At 41.1% G+C, this 15,144-nt stretch overlaps 2 protein-coding genes across 2 annotated transcripts in view; one reads left to right on the top strand and one right to left on the bottom strand.

The window, feature by feature from the left end:
* The window catches only part of LOC103468139 (uncharacterized), a 20,781-nt gene continuing 5,637 nt past the window's right edge, over window positions 1-15,144 (bottom strand). Inside the window, exon 3 of the mRNA XM_081609651.1 lies at window positions 1-10,074. Within this exon, the coding sequence (XP_081465777.1) occupies window positions 1,764-2,591 (828 nt within the window). The 5' untranslated portion in view covers window positions 2,592-10,074 and the 3' untranslated portion in view covers window positions 1-1,763. The remainder of the gene's footprint in view (window positions 10,075-15,144) is intronic.
* Window positions 12,685-15,144, top strand: part of LOC103468140 (uncharacterized) — a 24,562-nt gene continuing 22,102 nt past the window's right edge. Inside the window, exon 1 of the mRNA XM_008415006.3 lies at window positions 12,685-12,774. The gene's annotated coding sequence lies outside the window, so the exon portion shown is untranslated. The remainder of the gene's footprint in view (window positions 12,775-15,144) is intronic.

A 15,144-nucleotide genomic window follows, 5' to 3' on the forward strand; every position in this document is an offset into this window, starting at 1 on the left:
TTGACGTCACAGAATTACAGAATTTAATCCAATCAGAAGAAAATATAAGATAGTACAGGAAACTGAAGAAACACAGATACAAACATTGTTACCTGAGACAAGAAGACAAAGAAATATCAAGGACGTCCTTGGAGAAAGAGCTGGTGCAGAAGTAAAATAAATCAGCTTTTTTCTGAATTGTTTCCCTTGTGCACAAACTTTTATACCTGTAGGTGTGTTTTCCTCTTAATGTATTCAAATAAGGCGTATCTCTACTTGACCAATTGGAAGGCATCTCTGGCCCTTTTAAATTTAGAAAAAGTCCCGCAGTTTGGTCGCAAGATCAAACACCTTTTGTTGAATAAGGTAGAAGCAGACTCTCCGAATTCATGGTGGTTTATGGCTTTCACAGATCAGTGTGAAAAGCTAGAACTTCCTACTGACTGTTTCCCAGACAGACAAAGAGCAGATCAGAGATCTTGGCAAACAATCTGCTTTAAATACAGTAAAATATATCAATAGGTCAGAATATGTTATAAATTTTAAAACTATAATTATGGTATTTCAATCAAGTCATAATAAATTCTAAAACTAACTTATTTTAAATTTATTTTCTTAACACTATCCGGCTCTACAGCCATCTGGGCAAAGAGAAACAGATGAAGGAACCTCACAGGTAGCTGTGAAATTCTGGTTTCTCTTCTGCTCTGCCAGGAACAAACCTTTAATACTTTATTTTAATTCAATGAAAAGTTATCTCCAAAAACCCAATTTGTTCTTCTGCACTCAGCATCTCCAAAGTTTAGTCCTGATATCAAACAAAAGCAATAGATAATAAACAGAAAATAATGAAGTACAATTCCTGTTTCTAATTAGGAATTAGAAACAAATAAGAATTAAGACATTCATTCACCATAAACCTAAGTATTTTCTAATACTAAACAAAACATTTTATGTTATATTCAGTTTTTTTCACCATGTCAGATGTTAGTTTTGGAAGACTTCTCATCCTGGTTACGTGAACCGACCAAAGTTCCCTTTCTCACAGTAATTCAAGTGATGCTGTCCTCCACCTTCCTGCATATGTTAATTTATGACCTCCTGTCTTTAATGATAAGACTCCAGGGGTCTGAGCCGAAATTCTCTTGCAGATCCTCTATTCTCCTTTGTACTTTAAATACTTAACCCAGCAATAATTCTTCGGGTTTTAAATCACTAACACAAACCTGTTCAAACTTAAGAAATTCGTTCTAAAAGGTTTAAACTGTGTTAAACACTCAAAATAATAATTTTTCTCAACAATAGACACACCAAAATGATCTTATTTCCATCAATTTCCACTATTGTAGTTACCCAGTGGCCCTTTGCATCACTGACATGGTCCAAAACAGACCCAGAGAATTTATAAAACATAATCATAACCCCGGCTGAATGTGAAGTACCATGACTAAAATAAATTTTGTCACCCCATTGAAGTTTCCAAAATTTCGCCTCTTCACTTGATGAATGAGTTTCCTGCAGAAAAAAACAATTTGCCTTTTGCTCCTTACAGTAAAGAAAAGTAGCCTTACGTTTAACACTGTTTTTTAAACCCCTAGTATTAAGAGAAAGTAGTGACAACATGAAAGAAACACAGTAGTTGTGCAAGAACTAATTTAAGGAACGATTAGCAGGAATGAGATAACATAGCCAGTAACAGCTGTATGAAAATAATGCGATAGCCCTTAAAACAAATACAAATGGACCTACCAAACCAGAGGGAATGAAAGAAAAAGGCGACGCATTTAGTCAGGGTCCACTCTTCGATTATCGATCAGGGCGAAGCCTTCCTTCAGGTAAGCGCGTTTGCCTCTGCTCCTGGCTTCCTGAACCAGGGGCCACAGCTTGGCCCGGGCGAGTCTGTCCTCCTTAGAGAAGTCCTCCTTGAAGCTGATGTGCTTTTCTTTACAAACTTTAGCATCTTTGGATTTCTTCCAGACCTCATCCCGCATGGTACGCATCCCGAACTGAATGATGACGGCTCTAGGACGGTTGTTATCCGACAAGGAACCAGCTTTTTTTCCCAATCGGTGAACGGTGTCGACTGTATCACGCAGCCGATCCACGGAGACAGGAATGATCCTAGTAAGGATCCCGATGATGGATTCCCGAAGGTTTTCATCGTCGTTCTCGGGCAGTCCGGTCACTCTTAGGTTCCAGCGCCTCTTGTACCGAGCATGGTCATCACAGGAAATCCTCAGCGCTGTGTTTTCTTTTTTGAGACGGTCAACTGTAACTTGAAGATCTGATATGGCCTTCTTGTTTGCATCAATGGCTACAGTATTAGCTTCAACACGTTTTTCGATGCTTTTCAGAATTTCAGTCTGGTTGTCGATCTTACTATTAAGTTCTCCTAACACACGAAGAATGGCGTTAGCTGTGTCATCCTTACATTCAGGCTCATGCAGCTTCATCTTCTTCTTGTTTTTGCTCTTAATAGGCGTGTGTTCCCAGTTCACCTTCTGTTCTTTACGAGAAGGATCAGATGTGGCCCCGACCATCTCAATTTCTTCAATAATGTCTTCGTCGCAAGTCTCTAGAAGAGCGGACCGATTGTAATCGTGTTCAGACATACTAGCTTCCGGACCTTAACACCGAGACGACAAAAGAACAACAAAAAAAACTAAAATAGTCTAAAAAAAACTGTTAGAATAAGAATAAAAAAATCTAAAAAACTTTACAACGGGGCTAAAGCACCAAAATGAATGATAAATCTAGGCTAAACAGTAACTACCAGAAACTAAGTTTAAAATGCAACTTCAACACTGACTTATGGAAAATACTGCTGTTACTACGCGAGAGACAACTGCGTCATTCGTCACGGGCAAAAGGTCAAAGGTAACAAGATGACCGGCTTATTATGTTGTGCAAAAAAGAAACAAAAAAGCTAAGAATTTTAGCACATGTTTTCATGTGTCAGAAGAGGGCTTAGGAAATAATACCAAAAAAAAATACAAAATTTCACCAAAAGGGCACTTGGGTGCAAGGAGCAAAAAGGGCAGGTGCTCAAGCTGCCCCCTCTGCACGTGCCTGGGAGCGGATACATATAGGCTGCTAAAGAATCTTGTGTCTCCGTACCAAGCACAATGGAGTAGCAGCACTCACTGAAGTGTTACAAGCACACTATCAGCCGACACCGTTGGTGATAGCTGAGCGTTTTCGATTCCAAAAACGTAACCAAAAGGAGGGGGAATCAGTTTCAGACTACGTGGTTGCCCTGAGGCAGTTGTCAGCCACATGTAATTTTGGACAATATTTGGATGAGGCGCTGAGAGATCGTTTTGTTAGTGGGGCTGCGCTCGGATGCTGTGCAGCGCAAACTACTGTCAGAGAAAGATCTTACTTTTTCACGTGGGTGTGAGATTGCAGTGAACATGGAACTTGCTTCCAAGAATACTATGGAGTTTTCTGGACACCATGACCCTCATCAAGTAAATGCCCTGACGAATGCTCCAAATGTTTCTAACAGAGGGTGAAAGGGACAGAACACAAAAGAGGAAAAAACTAAAATAAAGAGCTGGAAGGGATCTAAAAAAGACACAGCAGCAAAGCAACCATGCTATTGATGTGGTGGAAAACATTTGGCACGTGACTGCAGATTTAAAAATGAACAGTGTCATGTTTGTGCAAAAATAGGGCACATTGCTCGTGCTTGCAGGAATAAAAAAAGCAGACGACAAACTCGGTACGTGGAAACTGACAATAATGCATCAAAAAGGAATGATGAAGCCGAACTTTTTGGAGTTTATTCAGTGTACTCCGTCACTTCCAGTAAAATAGGATACACAGTTGATGTTTTACTGGGAGACAAAAACACCACCATGTTGCTGAATACAGGATCAGCAGTGTCAGTGATAAGTGACAAGTACTACCAGTCACATCTCACCTAGTTCCCTATAAAACCAGCAGTTGGATTAAAGCTGAAGTCCTACTCAGGCCAGAGCATCGCTATTGGTGGGTATATTGTTGTACCAGTGCAGTATGAAACACAAAATACTACCCTACCACTGATCATTGTTCAGGGAAACAGACCATCCTTGATAGGACGAAACTGGTTAAAGAAACTACAGCTGAACTGGAAACAGATCTTCTCAGTACACAAGGTACTAGTGCAAAAAGATGCAAAACCCAGAGTACAGGAAGTGATCCAACGCCATAAGGCAGTGTTTTCAGATGATCAAGGCTGCATCAAGAGATTTAAGGCTAAAATCCGCATTAAGCCAAACACTGCACCAGTTTTCTGTAAAGCTCACCCAGTTCCTTATGCACTAAAGCAGTGTTTCCCAACCCTGGTCCTCAAAGCACACTGCCCTGCAAGTTTTAGATGTTTCCCTGCTTAAACACACCCCATTCAGATGATTGCAGTTCAGAAAAAGCTTATTAATCAACCATCAATTGAAATCATGTGTGTTGAAGCAGGGAAATACCTAAAACATGCAGGGCAGTGTGCCTTGAGGACCAGGGTTGAAAAACACTGCACTAAAGGAAGCTGTAGAAAAAGAGTTGGACAAATTGGAAAAAGTAAACGTGATTTCAAAGGTTGAGAAAAGTGAGTGGGCATCTCCCATTGTTACGGTACCAAAAGCTGACAAAACAATTAGGATCTGTGGTGACTAGAAGGTCAGTGTCAATCAGTGCATTGAAGAGAAAAGTTATCCACTTCCTAATGCTGAAGACCTTTTTGCTGCTGGAGTAGCATCATTCAGTAAACTTGATCTTTCCCATGCCTACCAGCAGTTAGAGTTAGATGAAGAGTCAGAGAAGTATCTGGTTATCAACACCCACAAAGGTCTGTACAAGTACAATCGCCTCAGCTATGGCATTTCCAGTGCTCCTGCTCTTTTCCAGTCTGTGATAGATCAGATTTTTCAAGGGATGGATCATGTGACCTGTTTTCTGGATGATATTATCATCACTGCTTCATCTGAGAAGGAACATTTGCAGAGGTTGGAAGAAGTTTTCACACGCTTGGAGAAGCATGGTGTGAGAGAAACTTGCAAAGTGTCGTTTCCTTCAGAGTAGTGTGGAGTACCTGGGACATAGGATTGACGAAGATGGACTGCACCCCATGGAGGAAAAGGTTGCAGCCATAACAAAGGCACCAGAACCAACAAATGTCACTGATCTGAAGTCCTTTTTGGGTCTTCTACATTACTACAATTGATTTCTAAAAAATCCATCTACCGTCCTTCAGCCTCTCCACAACCTGTTGAGAAAAGATGAAAAATGGATTTGGACAACTGAATGTACACAAGCATTCCAAGATGCAAAAAGACTACTGCTGCAGAACAAAGTGTTAGTGCATTATAGCACACGCCTGCCATTGAAGTTAGCCTGTGATGATCACCTTAGGAGGTAGGGGTAGTCATTTCTCACATCTTAGAAAATGGTGAGGAAAGGCCTGTGGCTTTTGCATCAAGAACATGAATTGATGCTAAGCGGAATTATGCCCAAATAGAGAAAGAGACTCTTGCTATCATTTTTGGAGTCAAGAAATTCCACAAATATCTGTACGGGAGGAAACTCACGCTCATAACAGATCACAAGCCATTGTTGGCAATACTGGGACCAAAGTCAGCTGTGCCAACACTTGCTGCTCTGAGGATGCAACGCTGGGCTCTTATTTTAATGGCATATAACTATGACATTGAATACAGGAGATCAGCTGAACATGCAAATGCGGATGCATTGTCACGGTTACCCCAAAGCTCACCAGACAACACTGCAGAGGAAGGAAGCATCTTCTATTTCTCTCATGTAGAAGAACTACCTGTAGTAGCTAAAAACATTGAGAAAGCAACCATGAAAGATCCAATTCTCAGCCAAGTGTGGAGCTACACCATGAATGGGTGGCCAAATTATGTACAAGATGAAATACTTAAGCCTTATTTCATTCGCATTGAATAGTGATTTTGACATTGAACTTGAAAAGGTGTAAAATGTAACTGTAATTAAAGGTCACTGATGTTGTGTTGGAGGTGAAAAGAGGAACTGATAGGAGAGCAGAGGTAACCAAGGCCTTATTGCTAAACCTCAACTTTCCTAAGAAAAGGTTGGGCAAGCAACAGACGTAGGAGGACTATTGAGCAACTCGGGGATCATTGGAACAGAGATCAGGTCATGAGGTCTCCAAGGTGATGGATATGAAATCAAGCAGTCAGCCAATGAAACAGGCACAACAACAAAGCTAGCCAATGCAAAAGGGTGGATAAACCCTTTATAAGGTGGGTGCAAAAGAGGAATCTTTGGTTGGATCCTTCAGGCAGCTTCGAGCCAAGATTGAGATGGACAAAGGACTCTGCCGCTGAAGAAGAGCCGGGGCCACAGAGCCGAAAACTGTTCTGCACATGGGGACCAACCCGTTAGCCCCGCAACATGTGGCTTCAAATTGCACTTCTCACATCAGCTGGGTTTAGACCCCAAAGACAAAGACCAAGGCAAAGATCAAGATAAAGACAAAGGCAAAGAACAAAGGCAAAGAGGAAGAACTGGTGTGTTCCTTCCGTGAAACCAGAAAGATCATGAGACGAGGAGAAGGGAGCTACAGAGCAGCAAGACAAGAAGCTGAGGACCGCTACAAGCATGAGGAAGTTACCCTGAGGCCCGAGACCTGCTGCTCTAAGTCAGTACTCTTCCTGTACTGGGAGCCTTCTGCTGCTGCAACACCTTCTTCATCATCAGGCCAGTTCTGGGGTTCAAAATGCCAAACTCTGTCCGTCTCTCTCAAAGTTTCCCTTTTTTAGTTGACAGTGTCAGCATTAGGGAAAGATAGGCTAGATTATTGATTTTACTTATTTGATTATTTCTGCTACTGAATTAAGCTGTACTGACCCTTGCAAAATTGCCTTGCTAATAAAATAATTAGCATTAAAAAGATCTAAAAGATGTTGTGGACATTCAATTAATGAATCACCTTAAAGTTCTTTGATGGTCATAAAATAGCTATGAAGTTTGATTCTAGGAGGGAAAAGTGGAAAATGTTTTATAGGTTGCTTTTAGCCAAAACTAAAACACCCTTGGGACTCGCACGAGTCACTAAAACCAACCTGGTTCAGTAACAAGTGCAAGTTGTAATAAAGAGAAAGAGCGACCGTTAACAGGTGACCTCTGTGAAGCTAGTTGGTTGCAGGCTGCTCAATCTGGCTAATTTATAGGGTGAAGAAGGGTGGGACATCTGGAGGGGGAGGTCGTTAGAAACCAGACCAGTCTTTCTCGATGCCAGCTTAAACAGAGTTTACTTGAGTTCTGGACAGGGTAAAATCCCATCAGATTTAGAAAACTCAAATTACCCGTTAGATGGAGAGCTGGCTGCACATCTCCCTCCTCTGAGAAGGGGAAGTAGAGTGAGAGAGAAGGGGGGGGGAGGTGTTGCGCAATAACAGAAGGTTCTAAAGTAACGCAGCCCTGCCCCGTAGACCGCCCTGAGTTGAAAGGGCTTAAAAACTGGAGCACAGGGGAGGAAAGGGGTTCTTCGTCCGCGGCGCAGAAGAGGAGCCAACAAGAGGAAGCAGGCTGAAGACCAGCAGAGGACTACCCCCCGGGACCGAGGGAAGCTCAAAGACTTCACGCCGCCAAGAAGGGACGAGTTCCACCAGCCACCGACCCTGGTTCCAGATCCGGCCAACTCCTCTGCCTCTACCCAACGCTCTCAACCCTGTCGCAGCCAACTTGGAGAAGAGACGGAGGTCATTTAATGACAAAGATTCTGCACGTTAGAAGGACAACACACAGTTTTGCTCCGCTTCTTTGCTCTTTTACAGTTCATTCCCCTTCTATGGCATGGCGTTGACCCGAGGTAACAAACCAAAAATAATAATAAAAAAGAAATAATACATAAATTACAAGAACATAAAGTAATGGTTATAATATTGGTTCCACAAAGTCATGGTTTGAAAGTGTGCTTGATGTATAATTAGAGATGATGAAATTCTCCCAAACCAAAGGAAACATTTTTATTTACAAAAAAACAAACAACAAACAAACAAAACAGTCATGCTATGGACAGTTGACTAATTTTTTTTTAATTTAACACCCTAACACCTTTCAACAATTTTCTTTCCAGATGTGTTTTACCAGATTGTAAAGGGGACATTGTGATTTTAATCCACCGCCTAGGAGGCATAGGGGTGCCCTGTCCGTTTTTACCCCCAAACATGAAATGAAATGACATAACATGAAATGAATAAAAGACAAAAACTGGTGTAGGGTGCGGGTGGAAGAAGCCTCGGGGGAAGTTTTCCGGAAGGGACAGTGTCTACTTGAGGATGTACAGCCCCCCTCTTTTATTTATTTCATTATTTTCCTTTTTTCTTGTTTTGAGTGGTCTCGTTGAGACCAAAAGGCGGAGCTGTTGAGGCGCTTATCAAGGTCAAACTACACTCACATGCTTTCACACACTATATTCTCATATTTTCACACAAAGGCCCTGGTAAATGTAACGCATACATAAACTCCTCAGACTCCCGTCTCCCAGGAAAATGAAACTTAGTTGATGCAGAACTGACATAAGACGTCGGCTGACCACTGGGTGCGTTCTTACAGTATAGTAAACGAATCTTCCCGTTTTTGATCAGATGCTGTATAGACTCGGCCACATTCACACTTAGTCTGTAAGGGTAAGTGTCCTTTTTTAGCGCTAAAAACGAATAAAAAAAGTCAAGTCTGATTGCTCTGTGTTGGCTGGTTTTCTGCTCCGTGTGCTGGCACATTTTTGAGACATCGGTCATTTTCAATAAGATCTATGTGTTTTTCTCTTAGCTGATTAATTTCTGTGCGTAGACGTTTTATCTCCAACTGTAACGCGGTTACTTCGTCTGCTGACTGTTTGGCCGCTCGCTCGAGCTCAACAATGGATATGCCATGTTGATCGTTGGACGTTTTCAGAACGTGAATGGCATTTTGAGTTAAGATTGAGGAGTTCTCCTCTGATAGTGGTGGACACTTCTTCGATGCGAGAATCTACTGTCTGGCAAATTTCGAACTTGGTGACTTGTAGCTCTGTGCGAAGTAAGTTTATAGCCTCTAGGATGGTAGCATTAGCCATCGGATAGCTACCTTCAGGCGAGTCGGGGGCGGCTGGGCCTGGCTCTTTGGATTTCTTGTCTTTTTGGCCGTATGCATCCTTAAATTGGCTTTCATGCAGTTAGTTAATGCCCGGACTATTTTCACTCACAACCTGTTGTAATACTGTCTAAATGCCAAGTTAGTGATAAATATATTTAGAAATTTGCAGGAGCTCTCGGGAAACGCTGCCTACTTCTCCATCGCTCACTAGCGCCCCCGATTTAGGCGTTTTTAGACTAAAGATAACAATGACCAAAGTTACAAAACAAATTTGATTTAAATGATGCACAGTAACATTTTATTATTTCATATAGTCTTTTGGTATTTCGTTTTTAGCTTCTTACCCAATATGGATTCTTTTAAAATAGCATCTTTGAATCTTAAAGATGCTAGGGAGAGAGGGAGGCTGAAAAATGTGCTTTGATTTATCAAACGCTGAACCAAAAGAAAATTGATGTAATTTATTTACGGTTCATTGGGTTTACAAACTGGCTTGATTTCATTAGATCAAGAAAAGGCATTTGACCGCATTGAACATGGCTTCCTCTGGAAAACCATGAGGGGGTTTTCCAGGTGGGGGGGGTCATTGTCTGGATCAGTTGTCATTGATCCAGGCAATGACACCTGGATCATTGCCAAGATCCAGGTGTTGTACAGTGACATTGAGAGTGTGCTGAAGATCAACGGTAGCCTGTGTGCTTCTTTTAGGGTGTGCAGAGGCGTTCGACAGGGCTGCGTTCTCTCGGGGATGCTCCATGCACTATTCCTGGAACCCCTCCTCCAGAAAATGCGCTCGAGTGTTTATGGTATGGTTTTATCTGCCTACGCTGACGATGTTGTTTTTATAAAAGATCAACAAGATGTCAACATTTTAACCAAGATCACAGAGAAGTTCTCTGCACTATCTGCTTCGAGGGTGAACTGGGGAAAGAGCAAAGCCCCGGCCGTTGGTGAGTGGTCTGCTGGGCTCCCGGTTCTCCCTCGAGGTCTCATCTGGAAAAGAGATGGTTTTAAGTATCTTGGTGTGTTTTTAGGCAGCAAAGATGTTGTTGGCAAGAACTGGGAAAATGTCGAGCAAAAAATAAAAAATAAACTGTCAAAATTGAAATGGCTGCACTCTCAAATGTCATATCGAGGTAGAGTGCTGGTCCTAAACAACCTTGTAGCATCACAGTTGTGGCACAAGCTTTCTGTCCTAGACTCACCTCCTGGCCTGCTAGTGAAAATACAGTCGGAAATGGTCGACTTCTTCTGTCTGGACTGGTCTACACTGGGTGCCACAGTCTGTGTTGTTTTTATCGAGAGAGGAGGGGGGCCATGGCCTTGTTCACCTGGCCAGTAGAACAGCTACTTTTTGTTTACAGTTTTTACAGAAATATTTAACAGGTTCTCCTGTGTGGACAGATGTGGCCAGTTGCATCCTTAGACATGTTAATTTTGAAATCAGTTAAAAACTAAAATCTGTTTTTAACTGATTTTAGTTTCTTAAAGTTAAAAGGGTTGCCTCGTTTTTATCGGGATGTTTTTAAATCCTGTGTTCTTTTTAAATTGAAAAGAGCAAAAACATGTATTACTCTGCATTGGCTTTTAGAAGAACTTCTAGTGTGCGGAGCAAAACTGGACGTCAGCGACAGCAGCGTGCCTGGACTGTCAGAGGTCTTGTCCAGATCCGGAACGGTGATCCTGCGGCGTCTAGTGCAGGTAGCCGGCCCAGAGTTCTCTGGCATCCTGGAGGTTGCCTCGCTGCTTGGAGTCCGGTCTGCCAGACTTGTAAAGCGCTTCCTGGAGCGACTGAAAGAGCGACTGACGGCTGAAGAGAGACGGCTTCTGCAGCTACAAGCAACAAAAGAGTGCCTGCTTGACCCAAAGGACTCGTTTCCGGACGTGGTCCTAGATCCAGGTTTTGAGGAAGACAGTGGGCCCCTGCTGCAGAGCAACGTACCAGACATGGACTTATGTAAGGCCAGTCCAAAGGCACTGTACAAATGCTGTGTCAAAATCATGAACAAAAGAACTCTTAAAGGAAGGCCAAGCTGTGTCTGGAGTGGCAAATTTGGAGGACTGAAACCACAGTGGAGGACTTTACACAAGCCTCCAATAAAAATGGACTGGTGACCTACAATGGAGGATCCTTCATGGCGCCATTGCCACAAACTCGTTTTTATTGGTCATCAGTCCTGGGGTTTTAAATGAGTGTCCATTTTGCAGTTTGTCCGAGAATGTTTTTCACGTTTTTATGGATTGTACACGTTTGACTAGTCTTTTAAATTTTTTAGCGAGATTTTTTAGTGTGGTTTTTACTAGTTCTATTTTCTTATACGGTGTGCCTTACAGTCGAGCCACGAGTGTTAAATCCCGCCTTTTAAATTATTTAATTGCAGAAGCAAAAATGTCTATTTATAAAACAAGACGTGACAGGTTGCAAGATGGACCTCAGCTTGATGCAGTGGCTCTGTGGAAATGTAATGTTAAAGCCAGGTTAAGGCTGGAGTTTTGCTTCCACAGAGCCACTGGAGATTTAAATAGTTCTTGCAATTGTGGGGTTTCAAGAAAGTATTGTGCAACGTTTCTGAAGAAAAAGAATTAGTATTTAACAAGCTGCTGATGTAAATATTTTGTTTTGTTTTGTGAGTGTTGTTTTTTTCTGTTTGTGTATCTAATTGTGTAAAGTATGTATTTATTTTGGTAAGATAATTGTTAATAAATGTTTTTGTTAAAAATCAATCTTCTTGATTTTTATTGGCGGTTGGCAAGAAACGTGAAATAGAATTACCGCCACCTACTGGTATGTAATGCGATTCATGACGGTCTAGTAGTTATTGAAGAACTTGGGTAGTAAATATATACAAATTATTATTCGATTTCAAAAGAACTAAATTACTTAATAGAATTTGATATGTAGTAGTTATAAGTATGTGTGTGTATGTAGATGGATAGATAGATGGATGGATGGATAGGTGTGTGTATAATGTAAGTAGATATATTTAAGTATACATATAAATAGATGGTATGACTTACTAATCTAACCTTTTCCTTAAAGCTGCAGTATGCAACTTTTTTATGTTCATATTTGTTTAATTGCTTGCAGCTTTAATACATAGATTAAATTATGCTGGACTGTATTTTCTTTTTTTTTTTTTTACTAATTGGTTGATTTGGATTTTATTTAATGGTGACAAAATAAAGGGACTGGACAGAAATGTATACCTTAGTTTTCCTATTTTTAATTGTAAAAAAGTAAAAAAACAAGTATAGTTTACTTTTGTAAGGCACTGCCATCATAAACTTTACAGAATAAATAACATTGATTCCTTGATGTTTTCTGAAAAATGCAATCACAGAGACTGTGAACACTAAGCTGACTTTCTTTATATAATCTAAACTATTCAGGAACAGACAGATGGGAGGGCATTGCAGATGAATTAACGTGATATAACAGGGAGGAAATGACGACAGAAATTCCATCACTGCAGAGAGATCAGCAGATGAGAGGAAGCATTTGGTGATTGACAGGGATTAATGGATTATTAACAAAGCCGTCTGCTGTCAAAGCCTCCATCATCAGCATTGATTTGTGTTTAGTTGTTTTTTATGCTGGTATTTGTACTGGTGCCTTTGTCTCACTGTCAGTTAGCTGATGAAGGAACAGAAAAAGTTTGAGATCCAGCAACAGAGTCCTCAGCAACAGAAGAGGTGAGTTGAAAAAATATCAAGATGAGCTAAAGCTATCATTGGAATGTAATTTGACTTGTGTGAAGAGAGAAGATCTTTGTATTCTGGGATTTTTCCCTGCATTGCAAAAAAGTTGCAGTTTAATCTCTTCACAAAACAGACAAAGGCTTTTGTGCATTGCTTCTTACTTCTTCAAATTCAGACATCTGGATCAATTTTCTTAGTATTTGATAGAATTACTCTGTTCACCTTGGGTCCAATGTTTTGCTTATCCTTCCACAACCGTCTCACTGTAATTTGCTGGAATTTTGTCCATTCCTTTTGACAGAAGTGGTGTAGCTGAACTGATTAGGCGTGTAGGTTGTTGGACTAACACCCACTTTTGCTCCTCGATCTACAAGTTTTCTGTGGGACTAAGATCAGGTCTTTGTGATGATCACTACAAAACAAACACTGTTTTGCCTTTAAGATACTTTAATACCTATGATATGATTATGATTAGATCCTATGTGGAAGACCCTCTTGTGCCCAAGCTTTATGTTTCGGACTGATGACCACAGATATTGCTTCAGTATTTCTGCAATATTCTTTTCCCAATGGTGCCCACACCCCCACGGTGCAAGCTTCCCCACTTCAGGGGCCTCATGTATAAAGTGTGTGTACACACAAAAAATGTGCAATGCCCTATTTTATGCACAAGTCGGCATGTATAAAAATGAACATAAATATACAGTATGCAAACACTTTACCTGCTGTGAAAATGTGCGGCAGTCACACAAACTTTCTTTGCGGACAAAAACAAACTACAAAGCGCTAAAACTCGCCTAAAAACACTGAAACCTGAACCATTCAGTGTTATTTAACCCAAGGAGCATCAAACCTTATGTTGTTTCATAATTTTAATCTTTTATTGTTTAAATGTAAATGATGAAACTGGACTACATTTATCCTCAGACAATAACATAACATAACACACACACAAACCCCCCCCCCCACACACACACAAATAAAATAAAAATAAAAGAATGTGAAGACCTCACTTGAATGTAAATAATGAATTTCCTAAGTTTTTGTCTCATAAAGATGTAATGGATTGGTCTGAGCGCCAAAGCGCATTAAATGTTGTCTGTGGGACACTTTAATCTACACTGAAAAGAAATGGAGCCGGATCAGCAGATTAACTCCAAACAGGTCAGGTTTGATTGTTCTAAAGCAGTGGTGTCCAAAAGTTGGTCCTTGAGGGCCGGTATCCTGCATGTTTTAGTTCTCTCATTGGTTTAAAACACCTAGATCAAATGATGGCTCGTTAGATGGCCTAAGAAGAACATTGAAAGCTGAAAAGGTTGTTACGGGAACAAGTTGTTCTGAGAAAGTGAAGCAGCTCGGACAGAACCGTGGAACCTGGTTGGGACCGCTCAGAGACTCGACACTTGAAAGTATTCAAACTGAAGCTAACCTGCCCGAGCAGAAGGAGGAGGAGGATAATTTTGAACGAAAGATCAAAACCACACAAAAATTGGAGGGTGGAAAAGGCGGTTTATGGCATAAACTGGTATGTGAATGGCTCGGATGGAAATAGAGATAAGTATTGAAGAAGAAGGGGAATATGAAGGGTGGACGCCAGTGGGAAGAGGGAGAGAAAGAGGACAAGGAAGATTTAATTTAGATGACGGAAAGGAAGTCGGAGAAAGTCAAGGAAGTAAACGGGATCTAGAAGGAAGCAGTTCAGAGGAGGAGAGGGTAGTTAGGAGAAAAGTAGTGAATGAGAAATTTAAAGTAATTCTGAAACTTAAGAATGAGGAAGGGCAGGAGAAAATCAGCCCAATAGGGGTGTCAAACGAAATTAAGAAGAAAATAGGAGAAGTCGAAATGGTAAAAATCTTGAGAGACGGAAGAATGAATGATGAAATAATGAAAGAATGTAAGGATATAGAGCAAAAGAATAAGACCTTCAAAGTGGATAACATTTGTAAAAATTAGAGGGGTGATATATGGGATCCCCCTAGAGGAGGATCTGGAAAAACGTAAGAAAAATATAGTTGGAGCAAAGGTGGCTAATATGAAATGGCTGTTACAAACTGTGAACGGTGAGAGAGTGGGGAGTATGTCAATCCTAGTGGAGTTTGAAGGTAAAGAGTTGCCAATGAATATAAAAATAGGATATATAAGTTTCAAAGTCAGACCTTATGTACCAGAGAGTATAGGTACGCCCTTGTGCCAATCAAATTTGACAGGTGGTGGTCAAAGTGGGTGGTCCGGAAGTGGGCGAGGGGCAAGGTGGATGGTCCGGAAGTGGGGGAGGGGCAACGTGGGTGGTCCAGAAGTGGGGGCAAAGTGGGTGATCCGGAAATGGGGAATGGGCTCAGTGGGTGGTCCGGAAATGGGGGATGG

The sequence above is a fragment of the Poecilia reticulata genome, chromosome 8, assembly GCF_904066995.2.
Source record: "Poecilia reticulata chromosome 8, P_reticulata-male-v2, whole genome shotgun sequence".
Lineage (NCBI taxonomy): Eukaryota > Metazoa > Chordata > Actinopteri > Cyprinodontiformes > Poeciliidae > Poecilia > Poecilia reticulata.